General features: G+C 56.7%; 1 protein-coding gene across 4 annotated transcripts in view; it reads left to right on the forward strand.

Moving 5' to 3' along the window:
* Positions 1–223: 223 nt before the first annotated feature.
* The window catches only part of SSBP3 (single stranded DNA binding protein 3), a 54,595-nt gene continuing 28,274 nt past the window's right edge, over positions 224–26,544 (forward strand). For all 4 annotated transcript variants that reach the window (XM_010582330.1, XM_010582331.1, XM_010582332.1 and 1 more), the window contains exon 1: positions 224–388. In XM_010582330.1, the coding sequence (XP_010580632.1) occupies positions 263–388 (126 nt within the window). In that variant the 5' untranslated portion in view covers positions 224–262. The remainder of the gene's footprint in view (positions 389–26,544) is intronic.

Raw genomic sequence — 26,544 nt, forward strand, 5'->3', positions numbered from 1 at the left:
GAGGTGGTGGGAGTGGGGCCGGGAGGGTCAGGGAGGTCCCTGAAGCGGTGCGGTTGTTAGCCCCAAAAGCTTGGGTTTGCCTCTTAAAACACCCGACGTCACCCATCCTGGGGGCACCGGTGCCGGGCACTTCCAGGGGCCCAAGCGGCTTCGAGTTGGGATGCGCGGCCGGATCCGGCTGAGGTCCCCTCCCCGACCATGGATGGGAAGCTGTTGACCTGCGGTGACAACCCCCCGACCCCCCCTCGGTGCACGAGCCCCGATGAGTAACTGCCTCTTCTCTCGACTTTCTCCGCCACGCAGCGTGTTTTGGGACCTTTACTGCGCAGCTCCCGAAAGGCGAGACACTTGTGAACATTCGAGTGAAGCGAAAGCCTTTCATGACTACGTGAGTAACAAGTTTCTAATCCTCGCGGTAATTACAGCGTTGGGGAGCTCCGGCTTCTCCGGCGCACCGAGAGCCAACGTAACCCACTGGCAAAAGCATGGGTTTTTTAACCAACAATGTTCTGATTTGACTGAACAGTATTTCATAATGTTGCAATTATGTAAATTAGCTCAGATACTTATCTCGAGCACTTAAAGGCATTCAGGCTACTGGTAGAATTAAGCAGTTTTGCATAGCAATGGACAACAAAGCGTTTACGAGAGGATCGATGGTGAGATATTTCATGCTGAGGACATCTCAAAGGGTGGGCAGGGGTTGGATGGCGGTGGGGAGGAGGGGGGGATTCCTCAAAACGCTGTTGAACGCCCCACTGAGTATCTCCTTGCCTTTGGCAAGGCTGGGGGGCTTCCTTGGTTGTCTGAGTCCTCCCTCGAGACCAGCGAGGTAGAGGTGTTTGATCAAGGCAGAGGTATTTGATCGTTGAAGGTGGTGTTGCAGACCCCCGTCGGTTGACGGCGTGCATCTCGTCTGTCGGTGTTTTGGGTCGTCCTCTTCAGAGGTGTTAGCGTGAACCAGGGGTGATGCTTTTGGGGCAGGATGCCGAGGCTGAGGTGCCTCCCAAAAAGACACCTCTTAGTGAGGGCGCGTGGCGTGTCGGCTCCGGTGGGCGACGGGCGGGCTGCCCGCTCCCGTCCCGCGCGCGTCGTCCGCGTCCGTAGCATCGGGAGGAATTTGCATCGAAGGATTAGTCACCTGGCTGCGGGCTTGGACCCCAGTCAAGTGAGTTTAAACCCTGTAGCAGGAGCTGGTTTTGTCTGCTCCGGGGAGCCTATGGTATGGAAACCATTTTTCCTCCCTTCCCGAGTTTCTCGTTGCCTCGACATGCCTGGGTTGGGATGCGCGAGGGTTTGTTGGCGAGCGTCTCGGGGACCTCCGCGGTGCTCCTGCATGCTGGCGCTGGCCGCAGCGGTCGCCCCGGGGCACGGGCAGCGCAGGGCTGCCAGAGAGCCTGGGCTGGCTGCTGAGCTGCCTCTTCTCTCTGCCCGGGGGGGGGGAAAGATGCTCGTCTCGCTGGGGCATGGAGGGAAGCAGGTCTGGGTATTTGCTAGGTGGGGGGGTTGTCCGTCTGTCCGTCCCTCCCCGTGGCCGCTCTCTGCATCGCTTGTTTTTACTGGGTCGGATTAAGATGGTGAACTCCTGAACCGAGGGGTCAGAGCTGACAACTGGCGGCACGTCCACCAGCGCTCGGCTTGGCACGGGCAGCTGCTCGCTCCCTGGGCGTTTTGGGCCAAGTTCTGGGTTTTTCTGGAGCGCGGTTGGGACAGCAAGCTCATCGGGAGCAAGGCGAAGGTAGATCTTTGGGCGGCAAAGCCGCAGGTGAAGATGACATTAGCAACCAAGATGTGGTAATGCTCCGTTCACGGCAGTTTCCTCATCGTGTCTGAGGATTTAGTGTATTTAGAGAAATTAATCTTTTTTTAGCTTGGTAATAATTCTAACAATAGGCTGGAGTGCATTAGATGATTCGCATAAACTTCTTTAATACACGTTGCTTTAAGCTTACAGTAAATAGACACAATCCTGATTGTTTTTAATTCTTGGTGTAATGCAGTTTTGTAACAGCCCCAAGAGCTTTACGTTTTGGGTTTTACCTTGACGCGTAAGAAGATTTTCGCTCCCCTGTGCCTTGGCTTGGTGGCACTGGTTTGGTTTCCCCAGACATGTTTTGGCCTCAAAGCAGGGGCTGTGCTTCTCCCTCCTGGCACGGCCGGTGGCAGATGCTCACGGCACAGTCCCTCTCTGAGGAGCGGTGTTTTCCCAGCACAGCGTGTACTTTACAAGGTGAGGGACCTACCCGGCCAAAACTTAAATATTGACCAAAGAACCGAATGATAACTGGGGGAGTGTGAATAGCGCCTTGTTTCTCACCAGCCTCTGTGCCGGGGCGGGCTGCCAGTGCCGGTGAGCGTGGTGGCTGGCCTCGCCGATGGGTGCCGGAGTCGGAATACAGGTTGTTATCAAGCACCAAACGCCACAACCCATCAGCCAGTGCATGGCAGCTAAAATGGGGTACGAGCCCTCAATGGGGCTGGACCAGTGAGTCATGAGTCACTTCATACGGTGGTTGTGGTTAAAAATACTCCGATATAAGCCTTGGCCCAGATTGGTAGAGCATCATATTTACACTTGGCCAACGATGGGCAACCTCTGTGCAGCCAGCTCGGTGTTTGCTCGAAATACGGTGTTTATTTACCCGAAGACTATGTATTTACCATGCCACTCTAAAGATGAAACAGGGGGATGCTCCGGGAGCAGCGCGGCGGTGCTGGGCCAGCCAGGGCTTGGCGTGCAGCCCTCCCGTAGCCGGCACCGGAGGGGTGCTCACCTGGGAGACACATCTTCAGGAGGGGGAGCGGTGCACCTCGTTAGCAAGGTGCTAACGGTGGGATTTGCTTGCTGTGTCATTTCCACTTCGTTTCCCAGCGTAACCGTATGAAAACTATTAGGAGCAGCAGGACAAATTGCCAATTTCCCCCTCCAGTTTTTAATGTTGAACTCTTTCTAGTGAGGGGAAAAAAGGAGGAGAAATCCCACTGCTCTTTTTGGGGGTAGGGACACCCTTGAAAGCCATGGGCTCTCGCAGCGGCTGAGGAATATTGCTTTTTACCTTTCCCCTGAGGTTTTTCTCCGAAGCCGGGACAAAAGGCTGCTGGGACTTGGTAGAGAGGTGCTTGTTGGGAGGGGGGTGATGGGAGCCAGGATTCACCTGGCGCAGGGAGGAGGAACGCCACACTTCTCTTACCTTCCATCTCTGGCACGGCTGCCAGTCTGTTAACGCAACTAACGAGTTGTGCTGGTTGGAAGATCGGTTATTAGTCAGCCTGTCCCACCTGTATCAAGAGTTTATCCAAGTTAACAGCACCAGAAGCACCTGTCGACTCCTAAAACTCAACCCACAGCCGTTGATTTGGGCTCTTCCGCTGGGCAAAGCCCCACGGCAAGTGCACCAGCGTTGCGGTGCGCTCCGGCACGCTGCTGGCGTCGGCGAGCTTGCAACGGGATCGCTCGGCATGACAGGGGATTTCAGCCGCTGCGTTATCTGGGAATTGGCCGATGGCTGGTCGCAGTTGAGCATTTCAACGCCATGAAAGCCAATACAATTTGAGTTAGCGGTGATGACTGCCAGTTTAAATACCGCAGTGAATTTCTGTCAAAGAGGTAATACATAGAAAGGGGAATTGCAGAAAACTTGATCACCAGAACCACTTCAGTCGATTTTGGCCTCGAGCTACAGAAAATGAACTTAAATCTAGTTGACTGTTGCTACATACTTTTTGCGGTATTGCTCTGCCTGCACGGCCAGCTCGGAGCATCAACGTGCAGGAGAGAAAAATTAGGGTAGCCTTTGGCTGCCTGAGAGTTTGACTTCATCCTTCCCCTCTTCTGCTGCCCCCAGCTCCCCCCTGAGAAGGACCCACACTTGGGAACATTTGAAATGCTGTTTTCTTTGCAGTGCAAGATCTATGAAGCGGTGGCTTCAACTTGCCATTAACGCAAAGTATTGATTTTTTTTTTTTTTTTTTTTTTTTTAACTTTGGAAAGCTGCTGCAGTTCTTTCTAACTTGGGTCTGGAAGGATGCTCTGCTGCAGCAGGGGCGGTTGCTGCTGGAAAGGTGGCGGTTGGTCTGGGAAAAGATGGTGTGGTTGCCCTCCCATCCTGGTTGAGGGCAACCAGCACTCCTCCTTTTTCCCCACCGTCTGAAACAGTTCCCCTTGGATTGAGATCTTGGCGAGGGGGTTTTTGAAGCCCCTGGAGATGGAGGGGTGTAGCATCCAGGCTTGCTGGTGTTAGCATGCAAGACTGCTCAGTGGGGAAACCAGGTAAAACCCAAGGGGCTGGAAGGGTTTTGCCTGTTGGCAGTACGGCCTGGGGGGGTCATCCAGGCACTGGAGTGTGAATCCCAAACCCAGCTTTTTTCCCCCTGCTCTAAGTGCCCTCCCAGCCATGCTCTGGAGGCGAGGCGTGGGAAACGGTCCTTTTCTGCTGGATCTGCCCATCATGCCCCAGCTGGCTGTGGGACGGGCGTCCCCGGGGTGCAGGGGGGGCATCTCCTCATTGTCACAGCATCTTCTGCTCCCCGGGGTTCGTGTGGCCGCCTCGTGGCACCTCGGCAGGCAAGATGGCCATGTGGGTCCTCTCCTGGGAGGAGATGCTCTGCGTGCACGAGGGGTTCGGTGTGACTGTCACCTCTCCTGTGGTGGCCTGTCGTCTTGCTCCAGGACCAGCGAAGGCTGTGGGGCTCTTGCTCCAAGCACCCACGGCTGCGTGGGGTGGGAATGGGACCAGCACGCGGGATGGTGGTGGCCCATGAGTGCTTCTGCAGTGGTGGTGGTGGTCCCCGAGTGCTTCTGCAACGTGCCCTCCGCAGACAGCGCATAAGAAATGTGGGAGAGCAGGTGTTTTTGGGGCAGGTTTGGCGCAACGCAGGGGCAGGGGTTGGGAACAGCTTTGTGCGGTCCCTGGGAGCCCCCACGGGCATTGCCTGAGCCCCAGGCATGGGGCTCAGAGGGCGGCACGCACAGCTCCGTCCCGTCTCTGCGTGGGACTGCGCTCTGTCTGGGCTCCATCCAGCTCTGCTCTGCAGGGACAGGGTTCCCCGGTAGGTAACCGGAGAGAGGAGTTTCCTTCGGGAGTGGCGGGGGGCCCGGGGGGGCCGGGCAAAACCCCCACACTTTAAAAAAAAAAAAAAAAAAAAAATACAGACATTCCCTCTCCCAGCAGTGTCCTGGGCTCAGCCTTCCCTCCCAGTTTAGGGTACTGGTGTCCCCATCCCGCCTGCGAGCCTGAGCGTCCCTTAAACCCCGCTTCTGCTGGGGCACCGTGCAAAGCTGGATTAGTTTAATTTTATATTTTAAACAATATTAGCTGTCACGACAGGGCAGCCTCTGCTGCCACGCTTCCCGATGGTGGGACTGGGGCGTTTCGGAGAGGCACCTTTCCATGGGTGATGCCGATGGAGAAGCTGCCGGCGCGAAACCGGAGGTCAGAGCCCAGAGCTTATGTCTTAGTCTTTGACTGGGGAGCCTAAATATTTATCCTGTTCTGTCCCTAATGAAAACAAATTGTCAACAGTTGTTCAGTAACTGACTAAATTAAAATCTGTAATTAGTCAATTAGATTAAAGAGTTGGCACAACCTGATTGTATCATGCTGGTTAGGTTATTAAGAGAAAGGGTGTGATTTTTAATTACTGAATGCTAATTTTGACAGTTTCAAATGGAAACAGACGTTCCCCCCTGCTCCACCCCGCCCCGAGTGCCTCTGCAAAAGTAAGGCAGGGGATGGATTTTATGTCAACAAATGGTGTGAAGATGCAAAGTTTCTCCGGCTCCAATTCTGGGAGGGGTTTCTCTGGAAAAGCCGGGGGTGGGACGGGAGGAGAGGGGAGGATTTCTTCCATCCTGGCTGACGGATGGGAGGGCAGGTGGGGGTTTGTGCTGCAGGCGGGGACCCCCTGCGCCCCGGGTGCCGGGGTGAGAGCCTGGGTGCTGCCCAGGGAGGTCCCTGCTCTGCCGTCCCCGTTGCCCATCTCGGCGCGCGCGGGTCAGCGCGCCCTCGCCTTTCACGAACCGAAGTGCGGCGACGAGGCAGATTTGAGCCTTTTCTTTTCTGTATTTATTTTGGTTTTTTTTTTTTTTTTAATTCCTCCCACCCAGCGCTTGAGAGGGGCCAGCTCCCGGTGGCAGGCAGAGCCCCCAGCGGGTTGGAGGAGGAGGAGGAGGAGGAAGGCCTTGCGTGGCAAGCGTGGCGGCCCGCGCCATCCCATTGTTTGCCCCGGCGGCGCCGCGGCCACGTGGGCGAGCGCGGTGAGGCCGGCGAGGGGACCCGCCGCCGGCTCGGTGGGGAAAACGGCCGCCCCCGGCAGATGCTCCGCTCTGGGCAAGCACAAAGCTCGCAGCTCTGCCCTCCCCTGCTTTCTGGGGTCCCTTCGGAGGAACAAAGAGGGCGAGGGGCCGCCGTGCCGTGCCGTGCCGGGGAGGCTGGCCGTCAGTCCGGCACGGGGCGGGGGGGCTCGCCGTCCTGCTGCGGCGGGCAGCGAGGAGGTTCGTTAGGTCAGGACGCCGTGTATTGGGTACGAGTGAGGCTTTCCTGTTCTCCTGATCATTTCCTTCCTTACCTTGGAAACTTGGATTTTCTCCTACCTTTTGTTCCCTATTTTTCTCTTGTAAAGCCGTCCCTGGATCTATTGGAAACAGCTGCCGGAGCCGGTCCTGGGGAGCGGGCGAGGGGCTCCGGCTCTTTCTCCTCTTCCGCCGTGCGTGGCCCCCGCGGCAGAGCCGGCACCGCCTCAATGGCACCGGGCTGCGTGAAGCCCTCGCTGACCGGGGGTGCTCTGGAGAGGAGCTGGGGGAGCTGCCGCAGCGGCGTTTGGTCCCCTTTTTCCTTGAGAGCCGTATAAACAGATGGGATGGCAGAGGGAGAGACGCAGCGCCTGGAGCAGCTCGCGTGTGTCGTCGTCCCCCCCCGGTGCATCCCAGCCCGGCCGATGGCGGGGGTCCGGCCCCGCTGTGCCCGTGGGGACCGCGGAGCGGGCTGTATCCCCAGGAGCATCACACGGCTGCCTCGCCAGCATCCCGCTCCCGGGTCAGGTTATGAAACTCCCGCTGAGGCTTCTGCTCAGTCACGAGCACGTTCCCTCTTTTATTTCCCAGCAGCGGCTCCCTCCGAGTCCTGACCCTGCAGATCCCCGGGGGGGGGAGAGACAAAACCCCCCCACGCAGCGGGGCTGGGGGGCTCGGCGGGGCGGAAGCAGCGCTTTCCTCTGGGCTGGCGGGGAGCAAAAACGGCTTTTTGCGAGTAAACAAATACCTTGCCTCTGCCTCGGTTTGGGGTTGGTTTTTTTTTTTTTTGTTTTTTTTTTTTTTCTCTTCTCTTAAAACTCCTGCTCGTGGCCACGAGTGCCAGGAGCTGAGTTCAAAGCGACAGCTGTGCAGTAGAGGGGGGGATTTCCAAAATACAAGGTGGCTGCTTGTGGGTGCCGCTTCCCATGTGCGGTGGGACCCAGCTGCCCACCTGCCTCCACCTCCCTATGCCTGTCCCCGTGTCCTGTGGTGGTGATGGCCATCCCCCGTCCCCGGCTGGGACAAGAAGGGCACCCAGGGGGAGCTTTGGGTAAGGTTTGGACATGGATGGGGTGCAGCTCCCCCTGCGGTAAGGCCACCTTTTCTTTTGTCTCAGGTTTGTGCATTTAATTTTTTTTTTTTTTTTTTGAGAAGAGGAGAAATGCCCACTCTCCTGCCTGAGTTTAATGGTGTGTGCATGGGTGCTGCTAACATCAGAATTAAGCAAAATATATGTGTGTGTGTGTAAGCAAAATATATGTGTGTGTGTGTATGTATATATGCAATTATATCTATGCAATATACAGAATTAAGATATAAATATGGATATAGATAGATACAGGTGCATGGGCCTATATATTTGGCACATGGTTGGGTCAGCAGAGCAGCACTTTGCACCCGGCCATCAAGTGCTCTCCAGCCTGCCTTACTCTTCCTCCTCCATGGCCATCGTCACCAGGACCGGTGGCTTTTAGCAAGGTGATTTCCACTTCTGCGTTCCCCAGGCCAAGCAGGAGGCTGTGGGGTCTGTCTGTCTGTCCATGTGCAAGGCAGCACCACTGCAGCCTGCCGCCTCCAGATAAAGTCCAAAGGAAGACCTCTAGCTGTGTCTTAAGCTAACGTTTTCTTTTTAATTTTTTTTTCTTAATGTTTCTGCATCAACCCTTGAACATTTGATCTGGCGCCTCTCCTCCCGGGGTGCAGCGGCTTTCTGTAGTGAAAATGAGCTCTCGCCGCCCCTCCTGCCTGCCTCAAACGGGGTCTGGTGGGGGTTTTTCCCTCCTGTTTTCCCTGGATTTGGGCTGGTTTCTTACAACATCACAGGGCTGAGCTCGCACCTATAATTGGGATGTTTTTGGCTACAAACCGAAGCAGAGGATGCACTGCAGCGGCTCTGACTTGCTGGGGAGCACCACCTGCCCGGCACAGCTGTGGTGCCCGCATCCCATGGCATTCCTGCAGGCATGCCGGCCCAGAGCTGGGTTTTCTCCTGCATCCCTCTCCTGCCCCAGCTCCCACCCGTGCGGCTGCCGTTGCACCCGGAGTGCCTGGTCCAGCACCGATGGATGCCTGCCAAGGCGAGCTGGCTGTCTTCCCCTTTCCTCCCAAAATAGGCTTGCTGTGAGGGTGTCCCAAGCTTTGGCATCGCTTATTTATTCATTTCTGGTAACTGTAAGGGGGTAAAAGCCCCTGCATCACCCCCAGGGGCAGCTGGTGGTGCCCAGCTCTGCCCTGAGTTGCGCCTTGCAGCTCAGCTTCTGGGCTGGGGAGGAGCTGGGAGCTTGGTTTGTTGTTTTGGGGTTTTTTAAGTGGAAAAAAAAGGCAGTGCACGCCGAGGAAGGGGGCAGGGCGCTTCCTCGCAGCGTGCCCTGGTTTGGGGTGGGCAGATAAGGCTGCGGCGTCGCGCTCGGCTCTGCTCCCCTGCCAAAGCCCGGCAGAGCATCCTCCTTGCCCTCCTGCTCTGCCGGGCACTCGATGGGTGCTCGTCCCTGGTTTTTGGGGGACCCCCGCTGGGATAAGGGTAGCTTGTGGGGCGCAGGGGCTGCTTGAGCCCCCACATCCCCCTGCCTGGGAGCGATGCTCGCAGCGAGGAGGAGGAGGGAGAGGTGTTTCACTCCCCCTCCACTCCTTTCTGCAGGAGAGCTGTGCAGCTGGTGGGGTATAAATCACAGCCAGCCTCCCTCCGCACCACCGCCCATCTGCCTGTGGGGTGGGGGGGTGAAGGTGGCGGGGGTCATGGCCAGTAGCAGCGTTGGGGTGACCCTCCGTCGCAGCTTCAGCCCCCCCTTGCCCTCCTCCTGCATTCCCGGCGGCTCTGGGAGGGTGCCCGCTTCTCCCCGAGGAGCGGAACCCGGGTCTGCCTGTTGGTGATGGAAACCCTTTGGCTGTTGGGGGTCTTTCGCTGAAAGCTGTGAACCGGGAGGTAGGTCTGGTTTTGTAAGACCCCGTTGGGGTCTGGTTTGAGGCAGGGGCAGCCACGCTTGGAACGCTCGGTCTCGTCTCTTGGGCTTTCGGTGGGGTACGGCTGGGGATGGAGGCGGGAGCTCACAGGGAAGCAAACGCTGGTCCGTGTTGCACGTGGGCATCTTCAGCCCAGCTCGAGCTTGATTTTCCAGGGAAAAACCCAAACCGGCTGGTTTTGTTTTATCCTGGGCATCGCAGCACTGGTAACGCCCAGGTGCTTCACGCCTTTGCCAGGCTCCTCTGGAGAGAAGATCCAGGCTGGGGCTCCCAGGGCTCGTTTCATCATTAAAAGCACATTTAGTTGCTTGTCCCTGAGCCCTTCAGGGTGTCGTGGCACGTCCTGACAGCTTGTCCGTCCTTACCTGCAGTCATCAAGGAGTTTTCAACATGACTTATATAAAGCCTTTGTACTTGGATTGCTCCACCGTGCTGCACAATGGCTTCTTTGTCATCCTGCCAGCTAATTAATTTTAACTTTTACTGTTGCTCCAGTGCGGAGCACCGTCCGCCTGGTCCATTTGAAGCTTCCTCCCCCCACCTTAAGTGTTTTCCAAGCAGTTGGACTTGTTGCTGCTGAACACAGGAGAAACCAGCTGGCCCCGCTGGTGCTCATGTTCTGGAGAAGGAGCTGCCCTCACGCTGCTGCCGGGGCTGGGGGTGGTAAAGAAAAAGCCATTAGGAGGCTCGAGTTTTCTCCAGTGGCTTGTTTCTCCTGGCTGGCAGCTGAAGGTCCCCACAGAGAACATCCTCTGATGAAAATAACAGGCTCCCGCTCCCCGGCCGGTGATTGGCACCGCATGCATCTCGCAGCCAGAGGTGAAAGCCTTGGCTACGTCTTCAGGACAAAAGCCCTCGTGCTTGGGAACGTTACGTGCGCCGAGACGTGACGATGATTATTTCTGGAGGGTCGGGCTCTGGTTGGTTGTGTGCTGGAAACCAGGTGTTTTTTCCCTTGCATCTTGTGAGCAAACATCTGCAGCACCCGCTCTGGGTACCACCGCAGTGTCCCTGGTGCTGGGGGGAGCTCGCCGCTGGTACCCCCCCTGGGATGCTCGCAGGGAAGCCGAGCATCTCCCCAGCGCTGCCTGGAGAAGGACCAGGAGGGATGAGATGCCAGCTGGGTGTCCCCAAGTCCGGTGGGGTGGGACGAGCCGGGATACTGTCTTTCCCAGGTAGGAGGGATGGAGATGGCCACGTGCATAAACATCAACTGAATTTGCAGCGATGGGGGTTTGTGCGAGCGGTGCCGTGGCAGAGGGGAGCTCCCCTCCACTCGGGATGGGGACGGTGGCACGTCAGGGAATACGGAATTGCTGCCTTTGTGTTTAATCTGGTTATAAGGATGGCTATTAGAGATAATGAATTTTGCCTGTCCCCGCCGTTGTAATACAAGAACCCAACCGTCTTTCAACACCGCGAAGGTCACTCCTCTTTATTTCTGGTTGTAAATTTGCTGGTTACAGATGTTTGGGGTTGACGGACGTGGCTAATTAAGTTTCTCCCGCCAGCTAGTTGGCAAGGTGCGGGGGTGCCGGCGTGGGGGCGAGGCCGGAGGGCAGGACTGGAGCCGGGCGGCAATGCCGGCGGCCCCTTGGTGCGGTGGCCCGGCCGCGAGCCCATCTCACCACAACCCCGGAGCGAAGCGGGGCTGGGTTTGCACAGACCCTCGCACCTCTCTTTATTGCGATTTTTGGAGCAGGCTGGTGGGCAGAAGGTGGCTTTGGGAGCAAGTTTCCATCTTGCTGCCCTCATTTGAGGGGAATTCAGCAGGAATTGTCACACTTGCTGTCCCCACCTTGACCTGAGGGGGGGTGTGGTGCAGGAAAAAGGGGAATCCCCTAAATTTTTGCCCTTGAGTATCTTTTGCACAGGTGCCAGTGGAGGCTTTTTCTCTCCCACAGAGATTTTACCAGGGGAACGATGGCTTGCTGGGTGGCAGAGCTGATACCCCACACCGAATTAGCACCCCCGGGTGGGGGGGAAGGTGGGAGCCCATTTCCCTGGGGCACGAGGCCGGTTTGGTTCCCGGCGCGAACCCTGCCAGGCAGAAGCCGGCCGCGTGCGCTGCCCGCGCGCTTGGAACGCAGCACGTGCTGCCGTGCCTCCCCGGCTCCCCCCGCGCGCCTGATTTATGCCGCTCCACATTTTCTCCTCGTTTCCATGCCTCTTTCTCCCCTCCCTCCTTTTTTTTTTTTTTCCCCTTGTGCTGTCTGTGCATTGCCTTGCTCCTTTTTTTTTTTTTTTTTTCCTATTGCTTGCAGGCCTTCCCATTATCCCAGCAAGCTGCGATATTTAGGGCTCCCTGCTTGTGTGTCTTCAAAATGGGGTTTTATCCCCCCAGAGCGGGGGACCGTGCTCCCCATCACCCCGCTGGAATGCAATCCCTGGGCGGTGAGGGAGCTATTTTTATTTTTCTTGTATTTTATCGTCGCAGAGCACAAGCCGTGCATCCCTGTCACGGATGCTCCTGGCCCTTGGTTGCAGCAAAACTGGTGGGGTGGCCGCAGGCGCCCATCACCTCCATCCCGACGTTGCTGCCGGGCGCAGCGCCGGCCATCTGTCCCCTCCTGCGCGGCGCCGGCCTGCCGGCTGCTTGCCGCGGTGGCAGGGCTTGCCCAGTGTCTGCGAGGCCGTGAGGGCTTGTATTAAAAAAAAAAAAAAAAAAAAAAAAAGTTCCATTTTTGCTTTGTTTGCCCCCATTTCATATGCATAACCTGACTTTTTGTTGCCTTCCCCCCACCCCACCCCCCCTGCTGCCATGCCAGGCGCATCGAAAGTTTGCCGGGTCTCGCGTGCGTGTGCGGATGCCGAATAATTTTATTAGCCGCCTGGAAGGGAGCCAGCGCGGCGTGCATCGTGCGGGAGGTGGCTGCTGGGGTGCCTTTTCTTTTATTTCCCTTTCCCAGCCGCCCCCCCCTTTGCCTCCGCTGGTCTCCTGCGGGTTGCATCATTGGCGTTACCCTTTTATTATTTTTTTTATATATATATTTCTTTTCTTTTCTCTTTTTTTTTTTTTTTTTTTTTTGCTCCTTAAAGGGTTAAAAACGATGGGGAAGTTCAGCTAGCACTTGCAAGATATGGTTGCCTTAGCAACAGGCCTCCTAATCTGGTAGGTGACCTGAGAGACTGTGGAAGATGCAGGGGTTGGTTTGGCATTTCATTATTTCATGAGGCTGCGGCTCTCCAGCTGGTTCCCTTCCCAGCGCCGCGGCTGCTCCCCCCCTCTCCACCGCCGCCCCCGGCATTCCTCGGCAAAACCCCGGGGACTGGGGGGGGGGGGGGGCGGCGGTGCCGTCCCCTCCCCGGGTGCTGGTGGGTCCTGGGAGCTGGTGCCTGGGGAGGAGGAGAGGGCTTCTCGCAGCCCAGGGGATAATTATTCAACTTTGGGGTTGCAAAGATGGTTTCTTGCCTTGCCTTCCCTCCTTCCGAAGGATTCGCCGCCGTGGCCTGGTGAAATAATCCGTGCGGCCCCCTGGGAGCTAGAGATGCTCTTGTTGGCGCTTCCAAAAGCCAAATTTTGGGGGTTGTGCCGCTCTGTCGGGGGGAAGCCCAGCGGTGGGGCTCTTCTGCGAGGAGCTGGGGCTTGAGCCACAAACTGATGATGGGGCAGGAATAGGGCAGCACGGGGCCGCGGTGGTTGGAAAAGGGGATGGAGATGGGACGCGGGGATCCAGCCAACCTTTTGGGGAAGCTTTGGGAGGAGCGCGGCACCGTTATTCCGGCTGCTTTAGGCTGCTGTGAGCTCACGAGGCTGGCCGAGCACAACCACCACGTGCCCACACGTGGATGAACCAAGACCTGGGTGTTTCAGTGCTGCAGACATGGCCATCTTTTCTTTTTTTTTTTTTTCTTGGAAACATCCTCAAGTTAGCATTTCCCAGCACGCTCCCTTTTCCCTTGCTGTCGCGACCAGCCAGTGCGAAGCATCGGTGAGCACCCACCAGTCCTTACCAGCGGTGGGGTTGTCTAAATTAAGGAACGGCATCAGAAAACTTCCCTGCCAAATATTTGACCACACCGAATCTCCGGGTGCCGTCGGATGGGCTCTCAAACTCTTCTGCCCGCACAGTCCCGTGTGGGATTCGGACAGGCCTCTATCTCACCCGACAGCACCCGTCGGCACAAAACCGCTGCAGCCTGGTACAAATCATCGTTGAGCAATTTTGCTGGGATGGCCGAGCCGCTCTCTGTGGCCAAACGAGACGTTTTCCTCCTCGCCGTGCCGTGCCGAGTGGTTACACCGTATGGCGCTGCCCTTGGCATCCAGCCGTGGCGGCTGGGCAAGGAGACCCCCGGGGAGGGGAGGTGTCCAAGGGGCCGGGGCCAAGCTCCCTGCGGGTACCAACAGAATAAAAGGGCCGGGATAGCGCCGGGAGCATCCCATTCTCGTGGATCCTGGCAGTGCAGACCTCTTTTGGTTTTTTGGGGGGGTTTTTTGTTTTTTTTCCCCCTCTCGCTATTGCACGACAGCAGTGGCAGCTGCCTGCGGACACCGGGGAGGGCCGCCTTTGTTTATCCGCCTCTCCGGCAGAGCAAGCGCGGGGATGCTCTTGGACTGAGGTGCCGATCTGTCATCTCCCAGGTTTTATGCATCCCCAGACAAGAAATCAGCGGCGCAAAGCGCAGACTTTTTGTTACTTATCGCCGAGCTCTGTGCAGAGCGCGGCTGCTGAAAGCAATCTGGTGTCTGCGATGCCCAGATTTATGGTTTCCCAGCCTCATTCTAGGTGTTGGCTTCCACCGGGAAGCTAAAAACCTGGTTTGAGCCGTCAGTGTAGGACAAGAGGACCGTGGTGTGCCACGGCGTCGCACCCACGCAGGTCTGGTCCCCAAGCTGGCGAATGCCCCCAGAGCCTGTCATCGCCTTGGGTGGGACAGCCAGCATCTCCCTTGCTCCATCTTAGTTGGTGGAGACAGGAGGACTGGTATCCCAGGGAGCCGAAACACGGTTCGGTTTTCCTTCCAGGTCTCCTCCGCTCAGGGCACGCTTCTCCAAACCCACTGCCTGCCCCACCGGGGTGGCAGAGGCAGAAGCTGCCCCTTGGTGAGCAGGGGATGAGCCATCAAAAAGGAAGAAATCCAGGTGAGCCAGCAGAATCCCTAGAAAGCCCTTTTTTTGATCGCTTCATCCCTTCCCCCCCCCTCCTCCCCATCTCTGCTTTGTGAGGCTTTCCAGGATTTGTCCCTCTCAACATGGATTTCGGGCGGTCAGTGGGTCCCACAGGCACGGACAGACAGACTGCTGATGAGCCGGCACGCACCGTCCTTCCGCAGAGCACTGCGCTCTGCCTGCCAGGGCCTCCCAGGTCTCAAGCGCAGGATTATACATTTTTTTTTTTTTTTTTTTTAAACGAAAATCAAAATTCCCAGGGAAAATTAAAAAAAAAAAAATTTAAAAAAAAAAAGCCGTCTCCCCCCCCGCCTCCGCCCTGCTGAGAAGCAGCTCTGCGATGGCGGCTGGAAAGCGAAGCCGTAAGTGTTGCGCGTGCCATCTGCTCCGCTTGGATCGCGGGAGCGGCTGGAGCCGGCGCAGCCTCGTGGGGAGGGGGGGCAGCGCTTGCTGGGGGTAAAGATGGGGTCCCCCCACCCTGTATACCCCCCAGCTGGGGGCTCGGTGGTCCTCTAAGGTAGGTTTGAAGCCCAGGCTGGCACGCTTGAGCCCCGGTTGGTTCTGGTCGGAGGTGTCCCATGGTGGTGGATCCCCAGGAGGGTCTGCAGCCTCCTCCTCTGCACCTGGGAGGAAGAGCTCCCCAGGTCATCCCCCGGGGTGAAGATGGTGGTGGGGTGGGATGAGTCATGTGGAAGGGAACGGGCAGGTTTGGGGGAGTTTTTTAGGTGTTGGCAGCTTCCCTGGCTGCCTGAGTTGGAAGCACGTGCTGGTAACTGGGTGTTCTGCAGCGCAGGGTGCGTTTCGTGGGGACCCCAGGCGATCGCTGTCATGAGAGCAGCTCAGCACGATGTATCTGGGCCTCCCAAAGGAGATAACCAAAGGAAAACTTCCTCCCCAATAATTTTAGGCTATCTCTAGAAAGAAAGAAACGTGCTTATTTGTGGGTTTGCTGTGGCAGCGACTCTGGGTTCCCACACAGGTTCCTCCATAGCTGGGCTCCCGCTGGCTCTTCGGCGGGGACCGCTGGAGCAGCTGGGTTTCCCTTGGCTTTACCTGCTTTTAACAAAACTTGGTATTTTTTTGAGACCTCCCAATGGGTCAAGCCAGCAGACGCAGAAGTAGGGTGCAGAGGGAACCTGGGCTTTCTTCCTCCGAAGGCAGCAGTGGTTGCTGCCTGTCCTCAGCGGCGGTGCCAGGGGCTCTCCACCTGCCTGTGGGGGCTCAAGCTGGGTTGCGGGTGGTTGCGTTGTTCTTTTATGGAGTTTTTGAGATGAACATCCCCAAAATGTGTGATGCCCAACCTCGGAGATCAGTTTTGACTGCAAGCACAGCAGCTGTACCGCCCTGAATTGCCCCTTGGCTTGGGTCCGCCACCAGCGTTTTTGGTGTATATATGTAATATTTTTTTTATATTAGGGAAGGTGTGCAGAGGTAGGGGACTCGGAGCGGGCGCCTGGCGCTTCGCCGTCTTCGCCATGCAAAACACGGTCGCTCCTCTTCGCCTGCCTTCGCTGCCGATGGAAAAGGCAGCAGAGCGGCGTAGGTGGGTTGAGCCGAGGGAGGAGGAAAAACACTCTCCAAACAAAACCAGAGGGCTCGTAAGGAGGGATGGGAAGCCGAGGGAGGCTGAAACGGCTGGGGAAGGCATCTGAGCAGAGGGCTGCAGAAGGCTTTTGGTCTCGCTGGGCTCCAGCACAGGGTGGAAGGAACCCAACTCAATGTTTGCCCGTGTGTGTTCCCAGCCGCTGTGCATGGTCAGACCTTTACAGGCGTTTCTGGGGTTCAGCACAGGCTGCAGTGAAACCTCATTAGAGCCCAGCAATTTCTTAGGGAGCCTCTTTGGAGCCCCAGCTCAACCCCATGGAGGTTACAATCATGACACATCCTCCTCACCAAAACCGGACACCTGGGAAGCACCACCGGGCTGACGGCATCCCAGCTCTCTGGAGATGCCCACCACCGTTAGCCATCCCACCTTGCCAGGTGCTAATTGCATGTGGTGGGTTGACCCTGGCTGGATGCCAGGTGCCCCCCAAAGCCGCTCTAGCACTCCCCCTCCTCAGCTGGACAGGGGAGAGAAAATGTAACAAAAGGCTTGTGGGTCGAGATAAGGACAGGGAGAGATCACTCACCAATTACCGTCATAGGCAAAACAGACTCGACTTGGGGAAAAATTAATTTATTTGTTACTGATCAAATCAGAGTAGAGTAATGAGAAATAAAACCAAATCTTAAAACACCTTACTCCTACCCCTCCCTTCTTTCCGGGCACAACTTCACCCCCAAATTCTCTACCTCTTCCCCATCCAGTGGTGCAGGGGGATGGGGAGTGGGAGTTGGGGTCAGTTCATCACACGTTGTCTCTGCCGCTCCTTCCTCCTCAGGAGCAGGACTCCTCACACTCCTTCCCTGCCCCAGCGTGGGGTCCCTCCCACGGGAGACAGTCCTCCATGAACTTCTCCAACGTGAGTCCTTCCCACAGGCTGCAGTCCTTCAGGCACAGACTGCTCCAGCATGGGTCCCCCATGGGGTCACAAGTCCTGCCAGAAAACCTGCTCCGTGGGTTCCTCACCCCATAAATCCACAGGTCCTGCCAGGAACCTGCTCCAGCGTGGCCTTCCCACGGGGTCACAGCCTCCTTCGGGCATCCCCAGGCTGCAGGTGGAGATCTGCTCCCCCGTGGACCTCCCTGGGCTGCAGGGGGACAGCCTGCCTCACCGTGGTCTTCCCCACGGGCTGCAGGGGAATCTCTGCTCCGGCACCTGGAGCATCTCCTCCCCTCCTTCTGCACTGACCTTGGTGTCTGCAGGGCTGTTTCTCTTACATGTTCTCACTCCATTTTCCGCTGCTGCTGCTGCACGGCAGTATTTTTCCCCTTCTTAAATATGTTATCGCAGAGGCGCTACCGCTGTCGCTGATGGGCTCGGCCTTGGCTGGCGGCGGGTCCGTCTTGGAGCCGTCTGGCATTGGCTCTTATCGGACACGGGAGAAGCTTCTAGCAGCTTCTCACAGAAGCCACCCCTGTAGCCCCCCCCCGCTACCAAAACCTTGCCACACAAACCCGATATATTGCGAGCGGCTCGAGGCGCGGCACTTCGGTGGCTACCCCTGAGCCGAGCGTTCAGAAATTCGGTAATTGGGCTGGAACAATTATTTTTGGCTTTTGCAGAGGGAAGGCTATAAATAATCACCCCGCGAGCTTGTGCGGTGACTTTGCAGCCTCCGTGGGGGGGGCTGTGTTGGTTTGGGGTTGGTTTTTTTTTTGCTGCCGTCCGGCTGGCTTTTTCTTGGCGGCTAAGAGTGGGAGACTTATCTGCAGAAAATGCAATTTGAGTTGATTAAAGAATCTCCTGCCATTGGCCCAAGCTGCCAAACTTTCTGCAGAAACGGTTACGCTTTCTGAGAAACCACCCCGGGACCTGCCGGGCTGCAGCCTGTCCCCGTGGCGGCGGCGGGGGGGGGGGGGACGGGGGGGAGGAGGAGGAGGAGGAGGGCTGCCGAGGCTTGGGGAAGGAAAACAAAGGGTGCCGGTTTCAGCTGCATCGTACTGAGGATTGCCAGGAAGAGGTGTGGAGGAGGCAGGGGTGGTGGGCACGCTTCTGTGCTTGCACCTCTCCGACAGCAGCAGCTTGCACAGCCTTCAGACTAAGGGCTTTTGGTCATTACGGAGCTGGGTTTCAGCCAGGGACTGATCCGGAGGTGAAACCCTCTGCATCCCGGCACCCATCCCTCCAGCTCACCCCTCCAACACCCTTGGGAGCCAAATCACAACAGCCTTAGCAGAAGCAGACAGCACCCAGCGCACCTTCTTTCGTAAGCCCTCTGTCGCATCTAAAATAAATTTGCATCTAAATTGACAGGCTGGTTTTAATGTCTTCTGGCTATATAGGTCTTGGAAGGGCTTCCCTCGTAGGTGGATGCGGGTCATCGTCCCCGCTCTTGCTGGGTGCTGGCATGGTGGCATGGAGTAATCCCAGGGCAGAAGTGGGAGAGGCATGGGGTGACTGCTCGCAGGGAAGCAGAAACTCAGTTTTTCTTTTTTTTTAACATATTATTGAAAGGATTGAGACTTATTGACAGGCTGGTGGCTGAGGACGGCCCGTGCTGAGGACAGTGAGCTGGGCTGCCCTCCGGGGATGCTGCTCTGTGCCAGGCTGCTCGCACCCCAGGGCCCATGCAATACCCTGGGTGTGCAGGAGCGCATCCCACGTTTCTCTCCTTGCCTGCCGGCAATTGAAACACGTCCCCGTCGAACGTACGGGGCTACCAAAGACAACAGCCGTAAGGCACCGATGTCGTGGAGGGTGTCGCTTTGGCCGGTGCACCCCTTGGTACCTGGGTTTGGGGAGCATCGCTGGGGCTGGCGTGAGGAGCTGTAAGAAGGAGCATATCGGGAAAGGCTGTGTAGAGCAGAGCATCTCCTGAGCAGTCTCGCCGTGGCAGCTTTCCTTCGTCATCCATTATTTATTTGATCCTCTGCAAAACAAATTCGCTCCTCGGCACTGATTCTGATGACGGTGCTCATTTTACAAAAGAGGTAAAAGGAACTGGTTTTGTTCCCGGTCTAAAAGACTTGAACAAAAAGGTGCATTTCCCTGCCGCCTTCTCCCACAGCCCGTTTCGATGTCACTGAGATAAATCTGCAGGGTTTTAGGGTGGTGATGGAAATTTTGGAGTCTCAAATACTGAAACGTCAAGGGATGCTCTTCCCTGTTGATCCCCATCTTCCCGGGACCCGCGAGGGTGTTTGCTGTGGCTGGACCAGGGAGGACCAAGATGCTCGACTCGCTTCGTAGCTCACAGCTGAAGGTTTCTCAAGGGGATAGCTGCACATGCAAGGAAAAGCGACTTTATTGGGTGCGTTTCCTCCCCGTGCACGCTGTTGGAGGGCAGCCCTGCTTTATGGGCGCACGAATAAGTACACGCTTGGGGTTTGGGGCCAGCGGGGTGGTTTTTGCAGGGTTATTGGGGATTTCCTCAGTCACACCGATGGCCAAGCCAGCTCCGCTTCGCTTACACCAAACAAACCGGAGCTGGAGCGGTGGGCCAAAACGCCGGGCCGGGAAGTTTGGAGGGAGGAGACAGCGCGTCGGAGCCGCGTTCGTCAGGATGGAAATAACTGTCAGCCCCATTCAATCTGTCGCCTTGTTCCCGGGGGACAATTGCAAAACAGGATTACTGGTACTTAAAAATTCATAGAAAACGTTTCTTATCACAACGTCATAATTGTTATGACTCAGAAGAGTAGAATTGCCATTTTCCTGTGCCTTTTTTCCCCCCTCACTTTTGTTGCATACCGAGTCCCTAGCTGCAGCTGCGGAATCGTCCAAAAAAAAAAAAAACCAACCAAAAAAAAACCCCAAACCAGGGCAATGCTTTATTTTATGCTAACTGCTGCATTTGACTTGAAAATGATGTCCCACTGGGTCTCGTGGTCAGCGTATTACGGCGTGATGGATGGCTGTCAGAGCGGCGGTGGCTGGCAGATTGCGATGGGTGGAGGAGAACAGATGCCCGGTGACTTCAGGGGCTTTAGCGGAGCCCGGGACTGAAGACTGGAAAACAAAAGCAGATGGGAGAGCTCTGCTTGGGCTAACTATTCTTCTCTGGCCACGTGTCGGGGAGGAAAGCTTGTCGGGCGGCCGTGTCCCTTCTGTGCTGTTCCTTTGCGGTGAGCTGGGCTGCCCGATGAAGCGATGGGTGAGCCCCGCTTGACCTGAGGCCTGAGCCTACGTGCAAACCGTCACTGCAGATCTCTAAAGGGCAACCTTTTACCCCCCTGAAAGAACAGCTTGCCTTTATGGAGTTCGCGCTCCATTTGACGGTTCCTGTTAACCCTTGGCCCTACTGATGGATCCGAGGCGAGACCCGGGCAGGCTCCGGGGGTTGCCCTTCCGGAGGGTGGCCACCGGTGTGTTTTTCATTCTGCATCGTGTTTGTCTTTGGAGTTGTGCGGGACCACATGAATTCAAGCTGCGCCAGTGGAAGGAGGAAAGCAAGCCTTTTCCACAAGAGCCTGTTTTGAATAAAGCCCTTTGCAGGCGCTGTTCTGCAGCCCCTCGTCTGCTCCCTGTCCCGTCTCTCCTGCAAACTTTCCTACTACTTCCACCCCTGCAAAGGGCTTAGAAAAGATCCTGCCTTGCCCCGTTTCTCCACTCACATCCGTATTTCCTCATCTTTCGTCCCTTCACTCTCCTCCCACCCCTCTGGTCCATCCAAACTTGGGCAGGTGGCTGCCGTCTTCCCAGCTGGCGGTTGCCGGGGATTGCAGGGTTAATGGCAAAATTAAATTTCACTGCTGTTTTTAAATTAATTGAATCATCAGCGTGGGTAACGGGAAACAGTGGTATCATAATGTATTTGATATGGGTCTTTAAGTCAGCGTTTGCTGCAAAATCTAGAGTGCTAGATCTTGGTGGAAGCGATGGCTAACTGATATATTGCAGTTATGGCCACAGTACAAAGGCTCCTGCTACGTCTTAAAACGTTCAGGTCATAAAGTTGAGTTGGTTTATGATACGGCCATTTTCCCTGTGCGCTTCCCACGGCGCTCCTAGATCATACTCGGAAAAACGCTGCCGTTGGTGGGAGCTGGTGGTGCTCCTGGCTTGTCCTTCTGCGGAGGCACCAAATGTGTATGAAGATGCCCTTTTGGGTGGCAGAGCAGCATCAGGGTTTTGCTTCCAGGACTTTCTGAGGTTTCATCTGCTGGAGGAAGCGGTAATGGGGGAAAACATCCCTTTTCCTTAAAGAAAACAGTGGAAAGAGTTTTACTAATTTGCAGCAACATTTGGGCTTGCCATACGCGGTGGCCCTGAGGTGGCTTCAGGACCTGCCTTGGAGAGGAGAAATTACCCAGGCTGAGGGCCAGCGTCCCCACATGATGTCCCCACCGTGCTGGGGACAGAGCTCCCACACAGGCCATCATATGGGTTCCTCTTCTCTTGTCCTTCACCTGGTCCGGTGTGGTGGGACTGCATCACGGCGTGGTGGGACTGCATCACGGCGTGGTGCCTTGTGGTGGACGGTGGCACCCGATGGGTTCCTGCTTCGCCAGTGCTAACAGGGGGCTGGTGTTAATGAAAAAGTAGAAAAAAGTAAACTTTCAGCATGTGTGTTGTGGAGTTGCTTGCAGGTTTCCACCCGTGCGTGGTTCCTGCATCCACGCAGGACTCCCTCGTCAGCTCCTTGCTCCGGAGATCGCAGTTGCAGAGATGACCCCCGCAGTGTCCCTGGGCAGCGTGCAGCCATGCCAGCAGCACCGCCCTTCACGGCCAAAATCTCAAGGCTACTTAACCAACTGAAACCTCTTAGAAGCTGCGTTGATACGAATATTGATCTTCACTTTTAACTCTGCTTTTGCCCGGTTGATATTGCCCAGGCTGATGCTGTGGAGCACGAGCACGCTGCAGGACCGCAGCTGGCTTGGGAGCAGGGTTTTGGGGGCATACCGAAAAACCTCGGTGCCGAAGAGCTTGTTCTAGTGCATTGGTTTAGATTTTGCGTTAAGACTTGCTTATTATTTCTGCTAGTTATGTCTCTAATGAGGTGAGACATGCCATATGTTGTCCATAGGGAGGGAGCGCCGCAGGTGGGGTGGGGGCCGGCCCGGTGGGTAGATGCTACGTGGAAGAGCCTCAAACTGCTCCTCCGCCTCGGTGAGCCGAAACACCGGCCGATCCGGCCGTGCTGCAGGCTTTGGTGCCCACGTCACGCCACGGAGCCATCTACCCGCCGGCGGCACTTTCTTGCTCTTCATCCGCTCTTGTCTTCTCCAAGCTCCCGGCGATTTTTTCCTGCCATTCCTCCTTCCCTTCTCTTACCCCCAACAGGTTTTTGCTCCAAAAGAGCGGGATTTCTGGGGCCGGGTCCAGCCGCGCGGCTCTTGTGCCTCCTCGCAGGAGAAGCAGCTCTGGCCCCGATGTGAGCAGCCCAGGCTGGCTGCTCGGAGCAGGAATTTGAAACTAAACTGTATCATGGTAAAGAAATATTTACTGCCGAGTCCTGAACTTAATTTGAACAGGGCTCTGCTGTTTAAACAATTGTTGGAGCCATAAACCAGAAGCCCTTAATTATGGCTAATTATTTTCTGCGGTGAATCTATATGCAAGCTCATCAGCATGAGGTCTCCTCTGAAATGCACCAGTTGCGTGTTCAGGCATCATCCAGCCTGAATGTCCCTAATAAAATAAGAGGCAGAAGTGTTGCCGCTGGCCTGGCTGCCTGACCAGGCAGGAGCCTGCCTGCCTGCCTGCCTGCCTGCCTGCAGTTTCTTTAAAATCGGGGGGTTGGGGCAGGCTGCAGGAGCCCGGAGGCTCCCCGGGCAGGCGGCTGGGGACCCGAGGACAGGCGAGAGCAAGACGGGAGCTGTTTGGGACGTGGACTTTAAACTCTCCGGCATTTCGGGTTTGTTTAAAAACCAGCTAGGTAAATATTTGTAAAGCAGTTGGGATCTGGCCGCAGGGTCGGGCGGTGCTGCTGCAGCCGGGCACGCAGGTCTCCGGCCTCCCACGGACCCCATCCTTCCCACGGCAGGAGGCACGTCCATCCTCAGCCCCGTCGAGGAGATGGCAGAGGCCACACGGGGCGCTTAGCATCATCGCATGGGCCTCGTTTCCCTAGGGTTTGGGGTAAAAATGGGTGCCTAGAGGTCCATCCCTTGGGACGTACCGGCGTGATGCTTCGGTGGAACATATTTAGGATGAGTCTCCTTGGTGAGGCTGCTGCGTGCATCCCAGGGGTGTCCCTTCTGTGCCACCCGGGGCTCTTTTGGGAGTTGGTGGTGACCTTGTCTGCCGAACCTGGAGCTCCTGCCCCGTGCACCCGTGCAGGAGGGCGGCTGCTGAGGGGGGGTCCGGCTGGGGACCCACGGCACGTGCTGGGGGCAGGTGGGACCTTGCAGCACTGTGGCTTGCTGCTGCCACCGGCTTGGCGGGATGGCACGGCGAGGATAGCGTGGCAGGGATGGCACGGCGAGGATGGCACGGCGGGAGGATGGCACGGCGAGGATGGCAGGGCGGGAGGATAGCACGGCACGGCTCGGCACAGCACCGGGGGAGCGGTCCAGGCTGCTTGTACACAGCAGCTGTCAGCGCTGCTGCCTTCGCCCGCCCGGCCCCAGCCTCTTCCTCATGGCACAGATGGTTTTAACACTTTCCTGGGCCTTTTTTTCTATAATTAACTCTTGTTTGCAAGTGGGAAGACACTTCTTTCCTTTTGGCAGAGCCATCAAACTCTCCTCGGCGGTGCGCTTTTTTAAAGCCATCGTGTATCTATTCCCCAACCGCAGTCTGTTGTTTTTACCAGGCTCTTTTATGGCGCTGGGCTGCCCCCCCCTTTTTTTTCCCTTGCTCTTGCCCGGAGGTAAAATCCACAGGGATTGCAGGCGGAGGAGGCCCCAGCTTTGGGAGGGGAGTGAACGAATCCGGCCAAGGCGATACAAAAGCCGGTGCCCGGGGAGGGGGGAAGATGGAGGGGGGCCTTTCCTTGCACCAGGAGCCTTTGAACCCCCCCGTCCCCAGCTTTTTTTGCAGCTTAGCAGGGTGCAGCCTGCACAAAGGCCCCTCGTCCCTCGTGTCGCTTCCGTGCCAGAGCCTGGAAGAGTTTTCCCAGGAGGAGCCATTGCCCACCGAGATGCTGGTGGGTGCGGAAGGCTGTGGCGATGGGTGCTCCGTCCCGCCGGGACAAGGGGAGGGAGAAACCCTGCGGACCACCGGAGCTTCGCCGGCACGGCACGGGGCTGCCGGCAGCTCGGGGATCAGCAAGGTGGCCCAGGAGGGGTGGGCAGGGGAAGGGTGTCCTCTCCAGCTTTGTACCGAGGCTTAGAAAAACTAACTGGAGTGCCACCGGGCATCTTCTGCCTTTTGGGGAGTTCGGGGTCTGCCCGTGGCTCCCCGTGGGGTTTGGGGGTGTTTTGGTCGCAGGGAGACGAGGGGCAGCGGCCGTCAGAGCTGGGAGGTTGCGGGATGCTCAGCTTTGGGGACCGAGGATGGTTCGTCGCGGGGATGGAGCCACAACCTGGCACCCGTAGGCACGTCACCGTGGAGAGGAGGGGGCCGTGGGGGCCGTGCTGCCTGGTCGGGGTGTCGCGAGAGCGGCTCTGACTGCGGGGAGCGGAGGAGCGGCTCTTACTTATGGATATCAAATGGTGGACGGAAAAAGAAGGAGAAAAAGCCCATCAGGAAGTTTCCATCAGCGGTTCACGGCCATGACCACCGTCCCAGTCCTCTCTCTCGGCTCATCGTCCCCATCCATCCCTCGGACTCTGCCCACCCACTCTGTAACCAGGTTTTCCCCGGCGCTGCCAGTCTAAACAAGACCTTGCAGTGATGCTCAGTGCTCTCATATCGCTCCCTCCCCCGCTCTGCTGTCTGAAAGCCTGGGGCTAATTTTTTTTTTCTCTTTCTTTTTTTTTTTTTTCCCCTTGCTCTCAAGACTTTAAGTTTTCCTGCCTCACGTACTAGTTTATTGCTGGGTCAGGGGGCAGGGGTTTGCATGCTGGTTTTATAGGGTCCCTCCAGAGCCTGCTTCAAAAAGCTCCCAGTTCATAAATGGGGGTTTGTATTAACTGACTTATTTTGATGGGGAGGGGTGCTCCTAGAAGTGAAATAATTGATGTTTTGTAAGCTTTAAGGGTAACATAGCTTGGAGTTTCATCTAACCAAACCACTCTGTGAGCATGCAAAAAGAAGTGACTACTTCAAAAAACCCACATTTTTGTCAGAAATCCTTCCCTAGCCCAACGTGCATCTTGTCAGTTATACAACCCCAGAGGGACTTTTCTGCAGGGAAGCCCGGCAGCTCGACTGTGCCCAGACCACCGCTACCAGCGGTGCCAAAGCAATGCAGAGGTGGCATTAAGGTAAATAAAACGTGTGACCACTTTGGAGCGGTGTTTCCTATCCCAGGTAGGGGTAGGCAAGAGAGAGCAGGGTTGGAGGTGAGGAGGTACAGTGGATTCCCTCCCATCCAGTCGATATGCATCTCTTCTCCTCCAGAATGTGCCGAAATGGTTAAAACGGTCTGGAAATTAAAGTCTTCCCATTCAACCTCCTCCTCCCAAAAAATCCCAGCCTACCAGGGAAGATCTGCGCCCCCTCCAAGCTGGCTTAGCCCCTGGCTTTTTTCGGCTGTGGAGAAAGCCACCAGTTCTTGGGAATAGCACTGAATTACACGCTGGCTTACGTCAGATTTACTCCTCCCGTCCTTTGCTCTAGCTGCTCTATTAATTTTCAAATGCCTCAAGCAATTACCAGACCTGGGAAACAGTATTTTTGGGGGGCAGCACCCACAAATAACTGCAATAAACCCTGCTGTTAGAAAAGGGGGGGGGCAAATGGACACGGGGGCTGCGCTCGCCTGGGTTTAAAGAGTATTTTTGGTGTGAATTTGCATCAGAAACCATGCGTGCAGCGGTTGGGGGCATCTCCTGGGGAACTGGGGGGGGGCTTGCACCCTTTCCCCACCCATACACCGCTTTGGAGGTCCAAAGCACTGCTCCCGGGGGGGATACGGGTTCCGGAGGGGCAGCCGCGGGTGCTTCCCGGGGGCAGGTTTGGGATGCGAGGGCTCCATATGGCTGGAAGGGATTAGCCCAGGGGATTAGATGAGTGGAGAGGAGGGGAAAGTTACCGCAATCCCCCCCCTCCCCAAAACCCCTCATCTCTGACCCCGGGCAGATGCGCAGGGATGATTTCTGGGGACGATTCGCACCGCTTTTGGTTTTGGCCGTGCCCCTGGAGCCACGGCCCGTTCTCCGTGTTGCCGGGGCAGAGTGATGGGTACGGTCCGGGCTGGGATCCTGTGCCGGTGGGTGATGAGGAAAGCTGGGATTTTCCTCCTGCCGCCGCCGCCTCACACTCACGTGTTGCGTCTTCCCTTGAGCTCGACGCGTTTCAAACCTGAGCTGTTCGCTCAAGCTTTAAGCTCGCCCGGAGAGAGCATTGGTGGTGCTCCGTGC

Source organism: Haliaeetus leucocephalus, unplaced genomic scaffold (assembly GCF_000737465.1).
Source record: "Haliaeetus leucocephalus isolate CR32 unplaced genomic scaffold, Haliaeetus_leucocephalus-4.0 Scaffold848, whole genome shotgun sequence".
NCBI classification, from domain to species: Eukaryota; Metazoa; Chordata; class Aves; order Accipitriformes; family Accipitridae; genus Haliaeetus; species Haliaeetus leucocephalus.